Source organism: Homalodisca vitripennis, chromosome 1 (assembly GCF_021130785.1).
Source record: "Homalodisca vitripennis isolate AUS2020 chromosome 1, UT_GWSS_2.1, whole genome shotgun sequence".
NCBI lineage: Eukaryota > Metazoa > Arthropoda > Insecta > Hemiptera > Cicadellidae > Homalodisca > Homalodisca vitripennis.
This window is the reverse complement of record NC_060207.1, coordinates 72,937,535-72,950,024: the sequence shown is the minus strand read 5'-3', so window position 1 is coordinate 72,950,024 and position 12,490 is coordinate 72,937,535. Positions and strand designations below refer to the sequence as shown.

The following is a 12,490-nucleotide window of genomic DNA, read 5'->3' as shown; positions in this document are numbered from 1 at the left end:
AAAGTGTTGCCATTTTGGGGTATTTTTGGGTGTTCAAAGTCATTGTCCTGAATTCTTTGGAGCCAAGATATGGGGGTTTTCATTAAAACGAAGAAGGTAGATTTCCTGGTTCAGATGCCATAGATCGTGGACGGGTGGTCTGCCTCATCCTGTATACAATTTAAAATTGTAATGTCCCAGTTTTTGCCAATATATGCAATATCATCAAATAATTAGTATGATATAATATTTGTTAGCCATAATAATAAAGAAACAGTTAATTTCATCACACAACGCATTTCAATTGGAAAAAAATGAGTTTGTTGTGTTGGTTTATGAATATTATCACTTTAAGGGAATTTTACTTTTTAAATGAAATTAGTGCCAGATTTTGGAAATCTTCCCACTACTTCCAATAAAAAGGCCAAGTACTTTATTTCAATTACAATTATTTTTTATTTCTTTTATTGTTTACATATGAATTACATATGTTTAATCATTTTTTAAGAAATGTTTATTGTTAGTTTCAATTTGAATAGTAGCTCAACAAGGTCTGTTAATTGTTACCTTGTCAGTCAAAACATTCTTGCTCATCTTTCTGAATTTCCTTTTTTTATTTTTAGATACTAGCATTTTGATTACAGCAGAGAAGTTAATGTAACCAAACAGTTGTGTTTGGATTTATATCTTTGGCTGTAAGCTGAACAGGCAATGCATAATTCAGTATAATTATTTCATTTTGTATAAAAATATAAAACTGGTAATTAAAAATGTTATATTTGTCAATGTTTTGATTGTTAAAAACCAATCAGACCAAAGATTTGTCCTCTGTGTAAATTTATTTTGGGTTTCCCTTACCCAGAGTGATTTCCAATTTTCATTTAAGATTTATTTTGATGAATCAAATCAAATAGAAGTTTATTTATACTCAGCCCCACAGGATTCAGGGCATCTACCAGCCGCGATTCCACTGAGGCAAAATATGAGTTAAAATTGACTATATTCCTAATTTTTCCATATGTAGCTGGACAATCTTGGACGCAAATTATCCTACACAGAATTTATCTGTACTCAGATTCATTATAACAATTTTCAGATTTAAAAAAGTTATTTTTAACCCTACAACACCAATCCCTTATTGGTGTGTTATAGGCAGTGGGACTGGAGTGTTGTCTCGGCCTATGCAGCGCAAGTTGGTAACACTGATCAACTGCCAATTAATGGAGGAAGAGGGGAGGTCCCGTGCGATGCGTGCCGCACGTTCCCTGGGCGAGAGAACAGTTACCGAACTGATTTTGCAGCACCAAAACCCGCAGCAGCTGTCGGCCAACCTGTGGGCAGCAGTGCGTGCACGCGGTTGTCAATTTTTGGGACCAGGTCAGTATTGTTGGATTCAATTTTGACTATAGCTTCAGCCCCTTTTTTGTTTGAATCTTATACAATGAGAAATTTACCGTAGAACAGTTAGTCCGTACTACATTTTACTATAGTGTAAAGTTCATACTTAAGATTCTAAATTAAGAGATTTTATTTATTAAAATATTTGCTTTATTATTAATTTACAATTCATTGTGTTGCAAGGATAATTTTCTTATTGAAAGTCATAAGAGCCATGTGAAGGTAGAAACATGTATTACCCAGAGAATTTGTACTGTTGAGGATCGAAATATTGACATTAAATTTCATTTGTGTTATTGAATTACCATTGGCTGAATTTCACTTTTAAATTTGTGGGATAAATATTCTTAACGTGTTTTACTATTGTCTGTTATAGCAATGCAAGAGGAGGTGTTGAAGTTGGTCCTGTTGGCACTGGAGGACGGTTCTGCACTTTCTCGGAAGGTCCTGGTTATGTTTGTAGTGCAGCGGCTTGAGCCACATTTCCCACAGGCCTCTAAGACCAGTATAGGTCATGTGGTCCAGCTGCTGTACAGGGCATCTTGCTTTAAGGTAATGTTGTTCATATCAAAAAGAAGATTAAAAGTATTTAAAAAATGTTACTTTATACTCCTTCTTTTGTCAGAATTATTATTTTTTGAGTTTTCTCATATTTGTCATAACTTATATGTGAAAAGTTGGTATTTTTAATTGACTAGTGCTCTGATATTGTTTTTGTATATAAAAAATACAAAATGGCAGCTAGCAGCTAAACAACACATATCTCCAGCTATGTTTATAGAATGTGTTTTGTTTGAAATCATTAATACCATCAGCCATAGAAGTTTGTAGCACCCTTTTGTAAACAACTTTGTGTGTGTGTATATATACATATTCAATGTAAACAAAGCTTAAACTGCTTTTGTTAAGTTGTTGTAAATGATGAATTTGATTACCGTTCAGTTTTCAGTGATACATTCCCTAAAATTTGATTACCATTCAGTTTTCAGCGATACATTCCCTAAAATTTGATTACCATTCAGTTTTCAGTGATACATTCCCTAAAATTTGATTACCATTCAGTTTTCAGCGATACATTCCCTAAAATTTGATTACCATTCAGTTTTCAGCGATACATTCCCTAAAATTTGATTACCGTTCAGTTTTCAGCGATACATTCCCTAAAATTTGATTACCGTTCAGTTTTCAGCGATACATTCCCTAAAATTTGATTACCGTTCAGTTTTCAGTGATACATTCCCTAAAATTTGATTACCATTCAGTTTTCAGCGATACATTCCCTAAAATTTGATTACCATTAAGTTTTCAGCGATACATTCCCTAAAATTTGATTACCATTAAGTTTTCAGTTATACAATCCCTAAAGCTGTAGTGGAAAACTGAAAATACCGAACCAATGCTATGCAGAAAGTCGGTCCTGAGTGGAAAAGTACACGCTGTTACGATATTGCCAACTGGTTGTAAAAGGTTTAAAATTTAATTTTATGTTAAGTTCAATAAAAATTATTATTATTGTATGTTGTACATAAAAAATAAACTGAATAACTTGTTTTTTTTTAAATATCTATGTAGCTAAACACCTTTTAATGTTCAACTCAATATAGTATGATTTATATTGGAAGATATCTGCATCCAACAAAAATAATTCAAAAAAAGTAATCAGAAAACCTGTACCTATAGTTGCATTAAAAAGGAAACTGAAAACAGAGTAATTGTAATAATTTATTTATAAATTTGTGCAGTTTAACAATAAAAAAGATTAAAAGCATTGCATTAATTCCAGACATATCTGAAACATAATAGATTATTTTGTCTCCTATTGTGCAGTCTGCATTGTGTATAATTTGTCTGTACTTAGTAGTGGCGGCTTAAGGTTGCACAACCACATGTTTTCATGTAAAAGATAGTTTTTAGAAAATACTAACTTGACTTAAATATGAACTAGTCTACCCTATAAATTAATCGTTGATTCTGTGAAAAATATAAGAACAAGAATACAGTGAATTCTGTTTCAAGTTTACTCAATACTTCATTTAGCCTGATGGGTATTGAAGACAAAATTAAAGTAAAGAGGCTTCATAGACCAATTCCTCATCTATAAACAATACATAAAAAATAGTTAAAAATTAGAATTTTTAATGAATAGTAAAATTAGAGACCATTGGACATTGCATACAGAAAAATATATTCCTGTAAAAACCCCTCCGTCACACATATTTTGATCTTTATTTATCTCAAAATATTTTCTAATTATGAATCTAATTTTTCAGAAGAGGTTTTAAAAACTGTAAGAATCTTAATTTGAAAAAAACTTTACTATGAGCTTGTGAGCTTTAATATCTTTTATTCTCTTATTACTGATATCTGTGAGCATTACTGATTTTAAGGACATGCTATGTATGATGTACAGTATATGAAGTAATACTACTTCATATATAATAATACTAATGTGGTGTTGATAGAAATATCTATGGCAATATGGAAATATTATGGCAGCAGCCACTACTGGTAGATATATAATAAAACCATTTCTTTGACTCTTTATGATTTGCATTGACCTACTGCCAGTATGTCTTGCTCAAAAATATAAGTTACTGAAGTGCAAATGGACAATTAATAAATGTACCTTTACAAACAATTTAGTTGTCATATGCTCTTCTAAAGTTTCAACTTATTCGTTACGTTTTGTACTGTGTTTGTAAATTTTAAACTATGACGACTCCCGATGGATAATCTCAAAAATCTGAATTATATTTACAAATGATGTATAGACAGTGTTAGATAAAGATTTTAACTTAAATCTACCTAGGATTTGGAAAAAATGCCTCTTTAATGAACAAAATAATGTAGAAATGGCAGTAAAAGATATTCCTGATTATGAATGTAGAAACTTAACTATGCTATTGTTAGCAAAGAAAATAAAGAAAACTTTTAATAATAACAATGGTCTTAGCAAAGCACAGGAACAAGATTATTTGACTTTGATGAGAATTAAAGATAAACTCAAAGAAAATGAAGCAATACTGTGGAAAGCTGATAAGGGTAAAACTTATACAAAATGACTATACGACCAAGATCAAGAAGTTTATTAATAACAATATTATTAGCAAGTTATCTAAAGATCCTATTGGTACAATAAAGGATAAAATGTTGTTTAAATCATTAATGGTAGCAAGCTTTTATTCACTGAAGAGGCTATTAAATACCTGTGCATGATGAATCCATCACCTCCAATCATGCGCGGTTCACCTAAACTTCACAAGAATGTTATACCTATTGGACCCCTTGTAATTACATATCACCATCAATTTTGAAATTGGCTAAAATGCTGGTAGCCAATTTTGAGAACTCACATCAAAATAAATTTAAAATTTCAGTTTGAAAAACTCCTTTGACCTCGTTGAGAAAAACAAAATACAAAAGTAAAGTCACACCAAATTTTAGCATCATTCAAGAAACTTACATATAGTAAATAACCATCTAAAGACATCTTAGTTTGTCGCCAGAAACAATATGAACTATAATGATTTGTCTAAAAGAGTTTCTGAAACAAAACTATATGGAATTTAATGGTGAATTCATCATTCATACATTAAAAAAATGGCCACTTATTACTTACTCTATGATTTACTTACATCCCATGGCATAGACCTAGTCTTCAGGACAACAAACCACACTAGGAACATTTGGAGATATAAATCTCACAACTCGGACAAAAACATACAATAGTAACACAGCTTACTAGGATGTTTAACATTTTTCGTAAGAAGGGGACATGTTTCATCAAACAAACAAACAATTAAATCCATAAAAATTTTAAAAGCCTTTCCTGCAGAAGGTTTAGAATACAAGAAACAACAATTAATTTCATTTAGCCTACAAATAAAACTATTTACATTATTTACACTTTGCAACCTAAAGCAAAAAGTCCTAGTAATATGCTCGGGTCTATGCTCTAAAAAATTTCTAATATTTATCCATACAACATTATGATGTGACATTTTTTACAAACCAATTTTTCAATATATGTTCAAATTATCAATGTTATCAAAGCAGTGAGCACCTCGAGTAAGTGGTTCACTATTGGTTACTTAAATATAATGCAATTTAAGCAAATTCAATAAATCTTTTACAATTGAAAGACAATTTAAGTAAATCTATATTAAAATCACAGCATAAAACAACATTAAGAGATGTATTCACATTATGTAACAGCAAGGTTAATAGATTTTCTAATGACTACAGATATTGGTCAAAGTCTGATCCAGATGATCTATAAAATTTATAGATCATGTTCTATTTAATAGACAGTAATACCAGTTATGAAAGTTTGACAGCTACGTTTCAAAAACAGATTGCAGACACAAATTTTGAATATTCAAGGTCTAAAAACTAAATTTTTCATTAACTAGAGTACCAGCATCTTTAAAACCATTTGGTCTACAGTAGTTAGAAGCCCATTTATAACCCACTGACATAATATAGTAGTGTTGACAACTCTTTGACGTAGGTGTTTGTTAATATTAATTGTAAAATCATTCACAGGATTTATGGTTTAAAATATATCAAGGGAAAGTTTTTATGAGAAGAAATTTCTTACAAGATTAAGGATTACAAAAGTATTCCTTTCCCACAAGAATTAGGATATTTGACTTTAAAAATTGTTTATTAAGTAGACTAATAATTTTATAGTTTTAGAGTTGTTAGTTTTTCATGAAAAAAGAAGTAACCATTTTATTAGATATTTTAAATTATTGACACTAATGTCAATGTGTACAATTTTCATAGATTATTTTCGTTTATCTGTCAGGTGTCAAAGAGAGAAGGAGACTCATCACTCATGCAGTTAAAGGAAGAGTTCCGTACATACGAGGCTCTGCGACGTGAACATGATGCCCAAATCGTGCAGATTGCCACAGAGGCAGGATTACGCATTGCACCAGACCAATGGTCGGCCCTGCTTTACGGAGACACTGCACATAAGTCCCACATGCAGAGTATCATCGACAAGCTGCAGACACCACAGAGCTTCGCACAGAGTGTGCAAGAGCTGGTGATAGCACTGCAGCGAACAGGTGACCCTGGCAGCCTCAGCATCCTGCGCCCCCACTTGGAGTTGTTGGCGGCTATTGATCCCAGTCCTGGTATGTTAAACTTGGCTTCTTTTCATTTTGTTTAATTCTACTTGATATAAGATGTTTCAACATTAACCCTGGAACTGGCGGTCATATTTCTCTCAGTGGCGGAGTGTTTTTAGTACTTCATACATTGCCTTATATTTATTTTATTATTACATGTTTACTTTAAAGTACCTATGTCATATTATATATTTTTTTATTCAGCATTATTCAAGGAACATTTTTCACATAATATAATTAAAACAAAAAAAGTATCCTTACTCTACCTCTTCATGAAAAAAATTTTTTTTATAAAAAAGAAAAGTTAGTTCAAAGTTTTTGATTTATAAAATTGTTGTTGTTAGTGATATGCAAAATCCAAAATATAAAAAAGAAAGAGCAATTAATTTTGAGTGAAAATAAAACAACACGTAGTTTATAAGGTGTTTATTTCTACATGTGGTAAACGATACAAAAATCATACACAGACATTCGAAAGTGCTACTTACAAACAAAAGTAAGTACTTCAAAGCTCACTTGGATTTGTACAATCTTGTAACTATTAGTTCATATTAATTTTCTATTTTTTTATTTTTTATTATATATTTTTTTAATTATGTTCTGATTGAATGTCTAAATCGGAATCCTCATCGTTGCTTATTTCATGTTCAACTAGTCATGTTGAATGTCACTTGAATGATCGCAGAAATTACGATCCATTACGTAAACACGCACAAAAAACTTACTATTATTGTGTCATATACACAGCCATCATTACAATGAACTCAAACAAACAATAAACCAGACAGAACACCATGCAGCTGACGAAATAACAATTGCTGAATGAACCAGTTGACTCATCGCTGCGCACGCAACTAGCACGGTACGCGGAAGAATGTAAACAAACAGTTCAGACGTTATAAAACGTATGGACGTGTAACGAAACAATAAAATTATTTATTAGTGTATTATTTACATAAATTGAACCTTCCTCTTTCGATTGATGTTCTACTACTCATGTTGAATGTCACTTGAACGATCACGGAAATTACGATCCATTACGTAAACACGCACCAAAAACTTACTATTATTGTGTCATATACACAGCCATCATTACAACGAACTCAAACAAACAATAAACCAGACAGAACACCATACAGCTGACGAAATAAACAATAGCCGAATTGTTTCGATTTCTTGTATTGTAATTTAGTTGTAAAAGTTATCTACGTCCATATATGATAGAAGATGTGAATGTGTTGTGCAGAGTCGTCGGTGTGTAGTTGGCCTGAGGTGTGGCAGGGTGTGGAAGCTGCAAGGCTTGTAGTGGCCGGCCTGGTGGAGTTTATAAGGGTGCATGGTGCACGCAAGCCTCCACTGGGCGAGGGAGGATCACTGGCCACACCACATGCCCATAATGCTAAGTACAAGATCAGCCTGTGTCGTGACCTCGGACTCCGGGGCACCTGTCCCCGTGGTGTCAACTGCACCTTTGCCCATTCTGAAGACGAACTCGAGAAGTTAGTATAGACACTCAAAAAAATGTTGCTTTGTTCTGTTAGGAATAGAACAGGTTCATGTTTTTTTCTGTACAATTGAACTGTATATTACTAATTGAATTATTTAATAATTTATAATAAATGTTAAAAAGTAAAATATGTCATGGGATGGGATGAAGTGTGACAGATATAGAAAAACTAATATTGTTACTTTAATACAGCCAGTGATTTAAATAATAATAAAATAACTCTAAGAAGAATTATAATAGACAGTGGAAGGTTTCTCTCTTGCAGTGTTGTGCCTGAAAGCTATTAGCCCTTACATTTGCACTGGTTGGGTTCTGTCACTAGACATATTTTTTTAATGTTTAGTTAATTTTTTGAAAATTTTAATAACATTACTGATGTAGACTTGTTTCTACATCTTGATGTAGAATGCTTTTTGGTCTAAATCGGAGTGATTTTAGATTGAGCTGACAGAGGAACCAAAATAAATAATATTTTTGCTGTATACTTCCCATTATGTCAGTTTCCTATTCAAGGTACATCATGTACAGCCTGTACATCATGATACAAATGAAAAAGTATTTCAGTTGTTAAGTACAATCATTTAATTATAACCCTAGATCTGGCAGTTGAAAATCCTATAGTGGTAGGCATTTTCTTGGTATCTGTGCACATTATTATTTAAACATCTGTTTAATGTTAATTATGGGATTAAATTATGCATAATTACTTACTAGCAGTTACACGTGGCTTCACACGCAATTTCGTAGGTTTTGCAACACTACTGTTGAGTTTGCCTTGTTGCAACGATCAAGAAAATCCGCCAAAGAGTATATATTTATGCCATTTTAATTTACTCTAGTATGAGTATATTCCAGATCAGATAAGCTTATTTCTGTCAAAACAACTAAGATAGGTTTCATAACAGTCCTTAAATGTATAGTAAAAGTTAACCTACATTGTATCTTATATCTGCACTACTATCAGTTACTTGCTCTCTTGTACGCAATTTCACATTGATGACCACTGTTAATTTGAGTGAATTATATTTCCGATACCAATGTTGAGTTTGCCTTGTTGCCACGATAAAAAAAAAACATAACAAGTTTATATTTATGGCCAAAGTAATTTACATTGTTCTTTATGTGTTTTGTTCCATACTTGATTTTGCCTTGTTTCCCGATCAATATGTATATATAAACTAAGATGGGTTTTATATAACTCTTTAAATTTATAGCAAAAGTCAGGTAGTAATATTGTCTTTTAGATCTAATCCTTAATATTTAATCAAAATGTACAGTTAAACATACATAAACAATGACACTGCATGTTTGTTTCTTTAGAAACTGCAAAATATTGTTAATATTTTAGAACATTTAGAGTTGGAATTCGTACATTAGTTCAAAAGCACAGACCAAGCGAACTTTCATCAAGCATAATTCTTGCCAGCTGGTTCAAAGAGAGTAAAATTCTGACCATCTTATGTTTTAGGACATTTTCTAGGGTAGATGTGTACTTAGCAAATCACTGAAATCAAAAACGGTGAGGAAAATAATGGTTTAAACAATGTACTCACTATGAATGTAAACAAACTGAAAATAATAAAGTGTTTACACAGAACAGTTGATTACATTAGACATGCTTTTTTAATTAATATTTCACAACTTTAGAGACCGAGATGGGATTTTTCGCTAATTTAAAGACCTGTGGGGCATACTTTGAAGGTATTTTCAAAACAAAAATAAGCCTACATTCATCCCAGGGAACGTAAGAATGTCCATGTAAAATTACAGTACAATTGGTTGAATAGTTTACATGTGAAAGCAAAACAAACAAACAAAGGCACTTTCATATTTACAGTATTATTAAGGTTGTTTAGATATTACACATTATTATTCAATAAATTACATCTTCAATTAAACCATAAAACGTCCCAGGTAATCTATATAAGGTGTCATCAATTTAAATGCAGTTTTCAATAGCATAACTTTAATTAAAAAGATAATTAAATGCAGCGGTACGCCTGCAGGTACCGCTCCAAGAGTCGCAAGGTCGTGGCAAGACCTGGCTGCAAGGAGGAAGATTTTCTGGCAGACTCACTGTTTAGTCATGGAGATGAAGTGATCTTTAACAGCCAGCAACACAAAGCCTTCAATAGCAATACAGGTACAAATTAAGTTCTGTACTGTCATATAGTACAATGGTTTTCAAATATATTTAGTTAAGGTGCATTTTAAATGTTCTTATGTCTGCTGCGGACCAGATTGTATTCCTTCCGCTTTAATTTTAAAAAGAATTTTAAAAACTTGCCACTTTAAAAATTGACATTTTCTATAATAATAATAAATTTGTATTTTAACATGATTGCTGTGTGTATGTATGAGATCTACATTTTTTTTTGATTTTAGTAAGTAATGTAATTTTAATTTATGTACTCTTAGAAATATTATGCAGACAAGAAATATCACCAAAAGAAGGCCTGGTCACAGTTACACATTTTAAATGTCATTGTTAGCTTTATATTTTTTATACATTTAATACTATTGAGCAAAGAAATCATTATCATTTCACACAAGAAAAAAATTATTATACCACTATGTTTTTCTTGGTTAACCTGGTTAAAACAATTATAAAAGGTTCAACTAAAAAATAGTTTATTATAATTTTTAATTAAAAAAAAAATTAAAATACAATGTAACACCAAATCATTAAGAATTTTTTTAAAAGAAATCATCAGGATAATGTCAAATTAATATGTCTAATAATTAAAATCAGATGAACAAAAAGTAAAAACTTTTATAAAACATATTTTAATGCGAAAATGGCACTTTTTATTTTGAACAAGTTCCTTCAAGTTTCGAGTTGAGGATGTACAACTGATTCTCATCGAGTTAATAAATCAATTATCTAAATTTGTAAGGCAGCTTTGCTTGAGTGAAAAAATATGTGCAGTGTCACTCATCCATTTACCATTGGGTTATAAAGAGAAGCAGTTGCTTAGAACTTGTACAACATTTGTTATTTTCCCAACATCAGAAAATGTAGTTTCAGGCTCAACTTTTACGTGTTTTAAAAAGTTCTCAATGGTTTGATATCAATATCAACAGTTTCTGCACAGATAGATTTGAGGTTAGGAAAGTGCCACCATTCATCTGTGATATCCTCACACCAGATACTAATCTTATTTTGTTGCTACATTCAGTTCTGTGTCAAGTAAGAAGCCTAAGTACTCACTTGCAATATCTTCTTCACCTTCACATTTAGTAAGAAAAACATTTAAAACAAAAAAATCGGAAGAACCAAACCTCTGCTCAACTACCGAACTGTTGCGATGGTATAGTGAATATTTTGAATGTAAGGAATTGATCATTTTAATTACAACTTGCATTTTATGCTCAAGAGTAGAACTTAATTTGAGTTGACACAAATTAATTCACAAAATACTTTAATGAATGGTGCAATGATAGAATAGTACATTTTCATTAAATCTCGGGTTGCTTATTATTCAACCAACCAAGTAGAAACGGTACGGTCATAATTGTAACCCTTTTAGTACCAGGGATCTCCCTACAAGACAATGTAAAAAAACGCTTGAGTGCCAAGAGTCTCTCTCAGAGGCGAGACGTTCCTACACGAAAAATGCTGGAGTCTCGGAACGAGCCAATTTATATTTCATTTTTAGTACCTCTACAACTTATACCATACTGGCTGATATCATAATTAAGGCTAATACATGAACTGAACTAATCTTTTAAACTTTTATTTCTATTTGTACTGCTGTTAGGTTATGTAATCAATGAACAAAAATACCACACTTTCTCTGTTGGAATGTGATCGCGGTGTCGTGACGAGTAGCGGAGTTTTTCTAATATTATATAATTGTGCGTTTTTATTAATTTAAAATTTTTCTAAGTTATATTAGCTATTTAAATTTATTTAAAAAGTGATGACAGTCATATAAGAAAACTTTTAGAAGATGTTTGGACCGGTTATACGTCTGAGTGTCCATGAAGACAGTGTTATAGAGTTTATTTGAAAATTGTCTGAGTAAGGTTATGGTTATGTTTTGAGTTTCTTTTTAGTAAGTAATGTTACATTACACATGATTCTGCATTGTTTTAAATGGTTTTTATCATTAAAGTATTGAAATTTTGAAAAAATTAAAAAAAGAGCTTTTCTGGTGAAAAATAAACTTTAACTGAATGTTTTCAAAACCCTGTGCTTTTTTTAGCAAAACAAATCTGTAGTGCTTGAATAATTTTTATGATTGTGTGTTTACTGAAGGGTTTTTGAAATGCTCTTCATCATAAAAGTATTAAAATTTTAAAATAATTTTTTCTTATGTAGTCAGCAGGGATGTAGAAGGGGATTTCATCCTCGGTCAACCAGTGTTCATTAATACATATGACCTCTGCAGGCTTTTCACTCACAATGAGCTCAAGTTGGTACAGCTTATTACGAATAGATTGGATAATTATGTGGGCTACGGTA

The 12,490-nt window shown here is 31.6% G+C and overlaps 1 protein-coding gene across 2 annotated transcripts in view; it reads left to right on the top strand.

Moving 5' to 3' along the window:
* Positions 1 to 12,490, top strand: part of LOC124364512 (roquin-1) — a 76,715-nt gene that overhangs the window by 31,272 nt on the left and 32,953 nt on the right. For both annotated transcript variants that reach the window (XM_046820068.1, XM_046820059.1), the window contains exons 4-8: positions 1,132 to 1,356; positions 1,754 to 1,929; positions 6,188 to 6,521; positions 7,762 to 8,014; positions 10,029 to 10,165. In XM_046820068.1, coding sequence (XP_046676024.1) covers positions 1,132 to 1,356; positions 1,754 to 1,929; positions 6,188 to 6,521; positions 7,762 to 8,014; positions 10,029 to 10,165 — 1,125 coding nt within the window. The remainder of the gene's footprint in view (positions 1 to 1,131; positions 1,357 to 1,753; positions 1,930 to 6,187; positions 6,522 to 7,761; positions 8,015 to 10,028; positions 10,166 to 12,490) is intronic.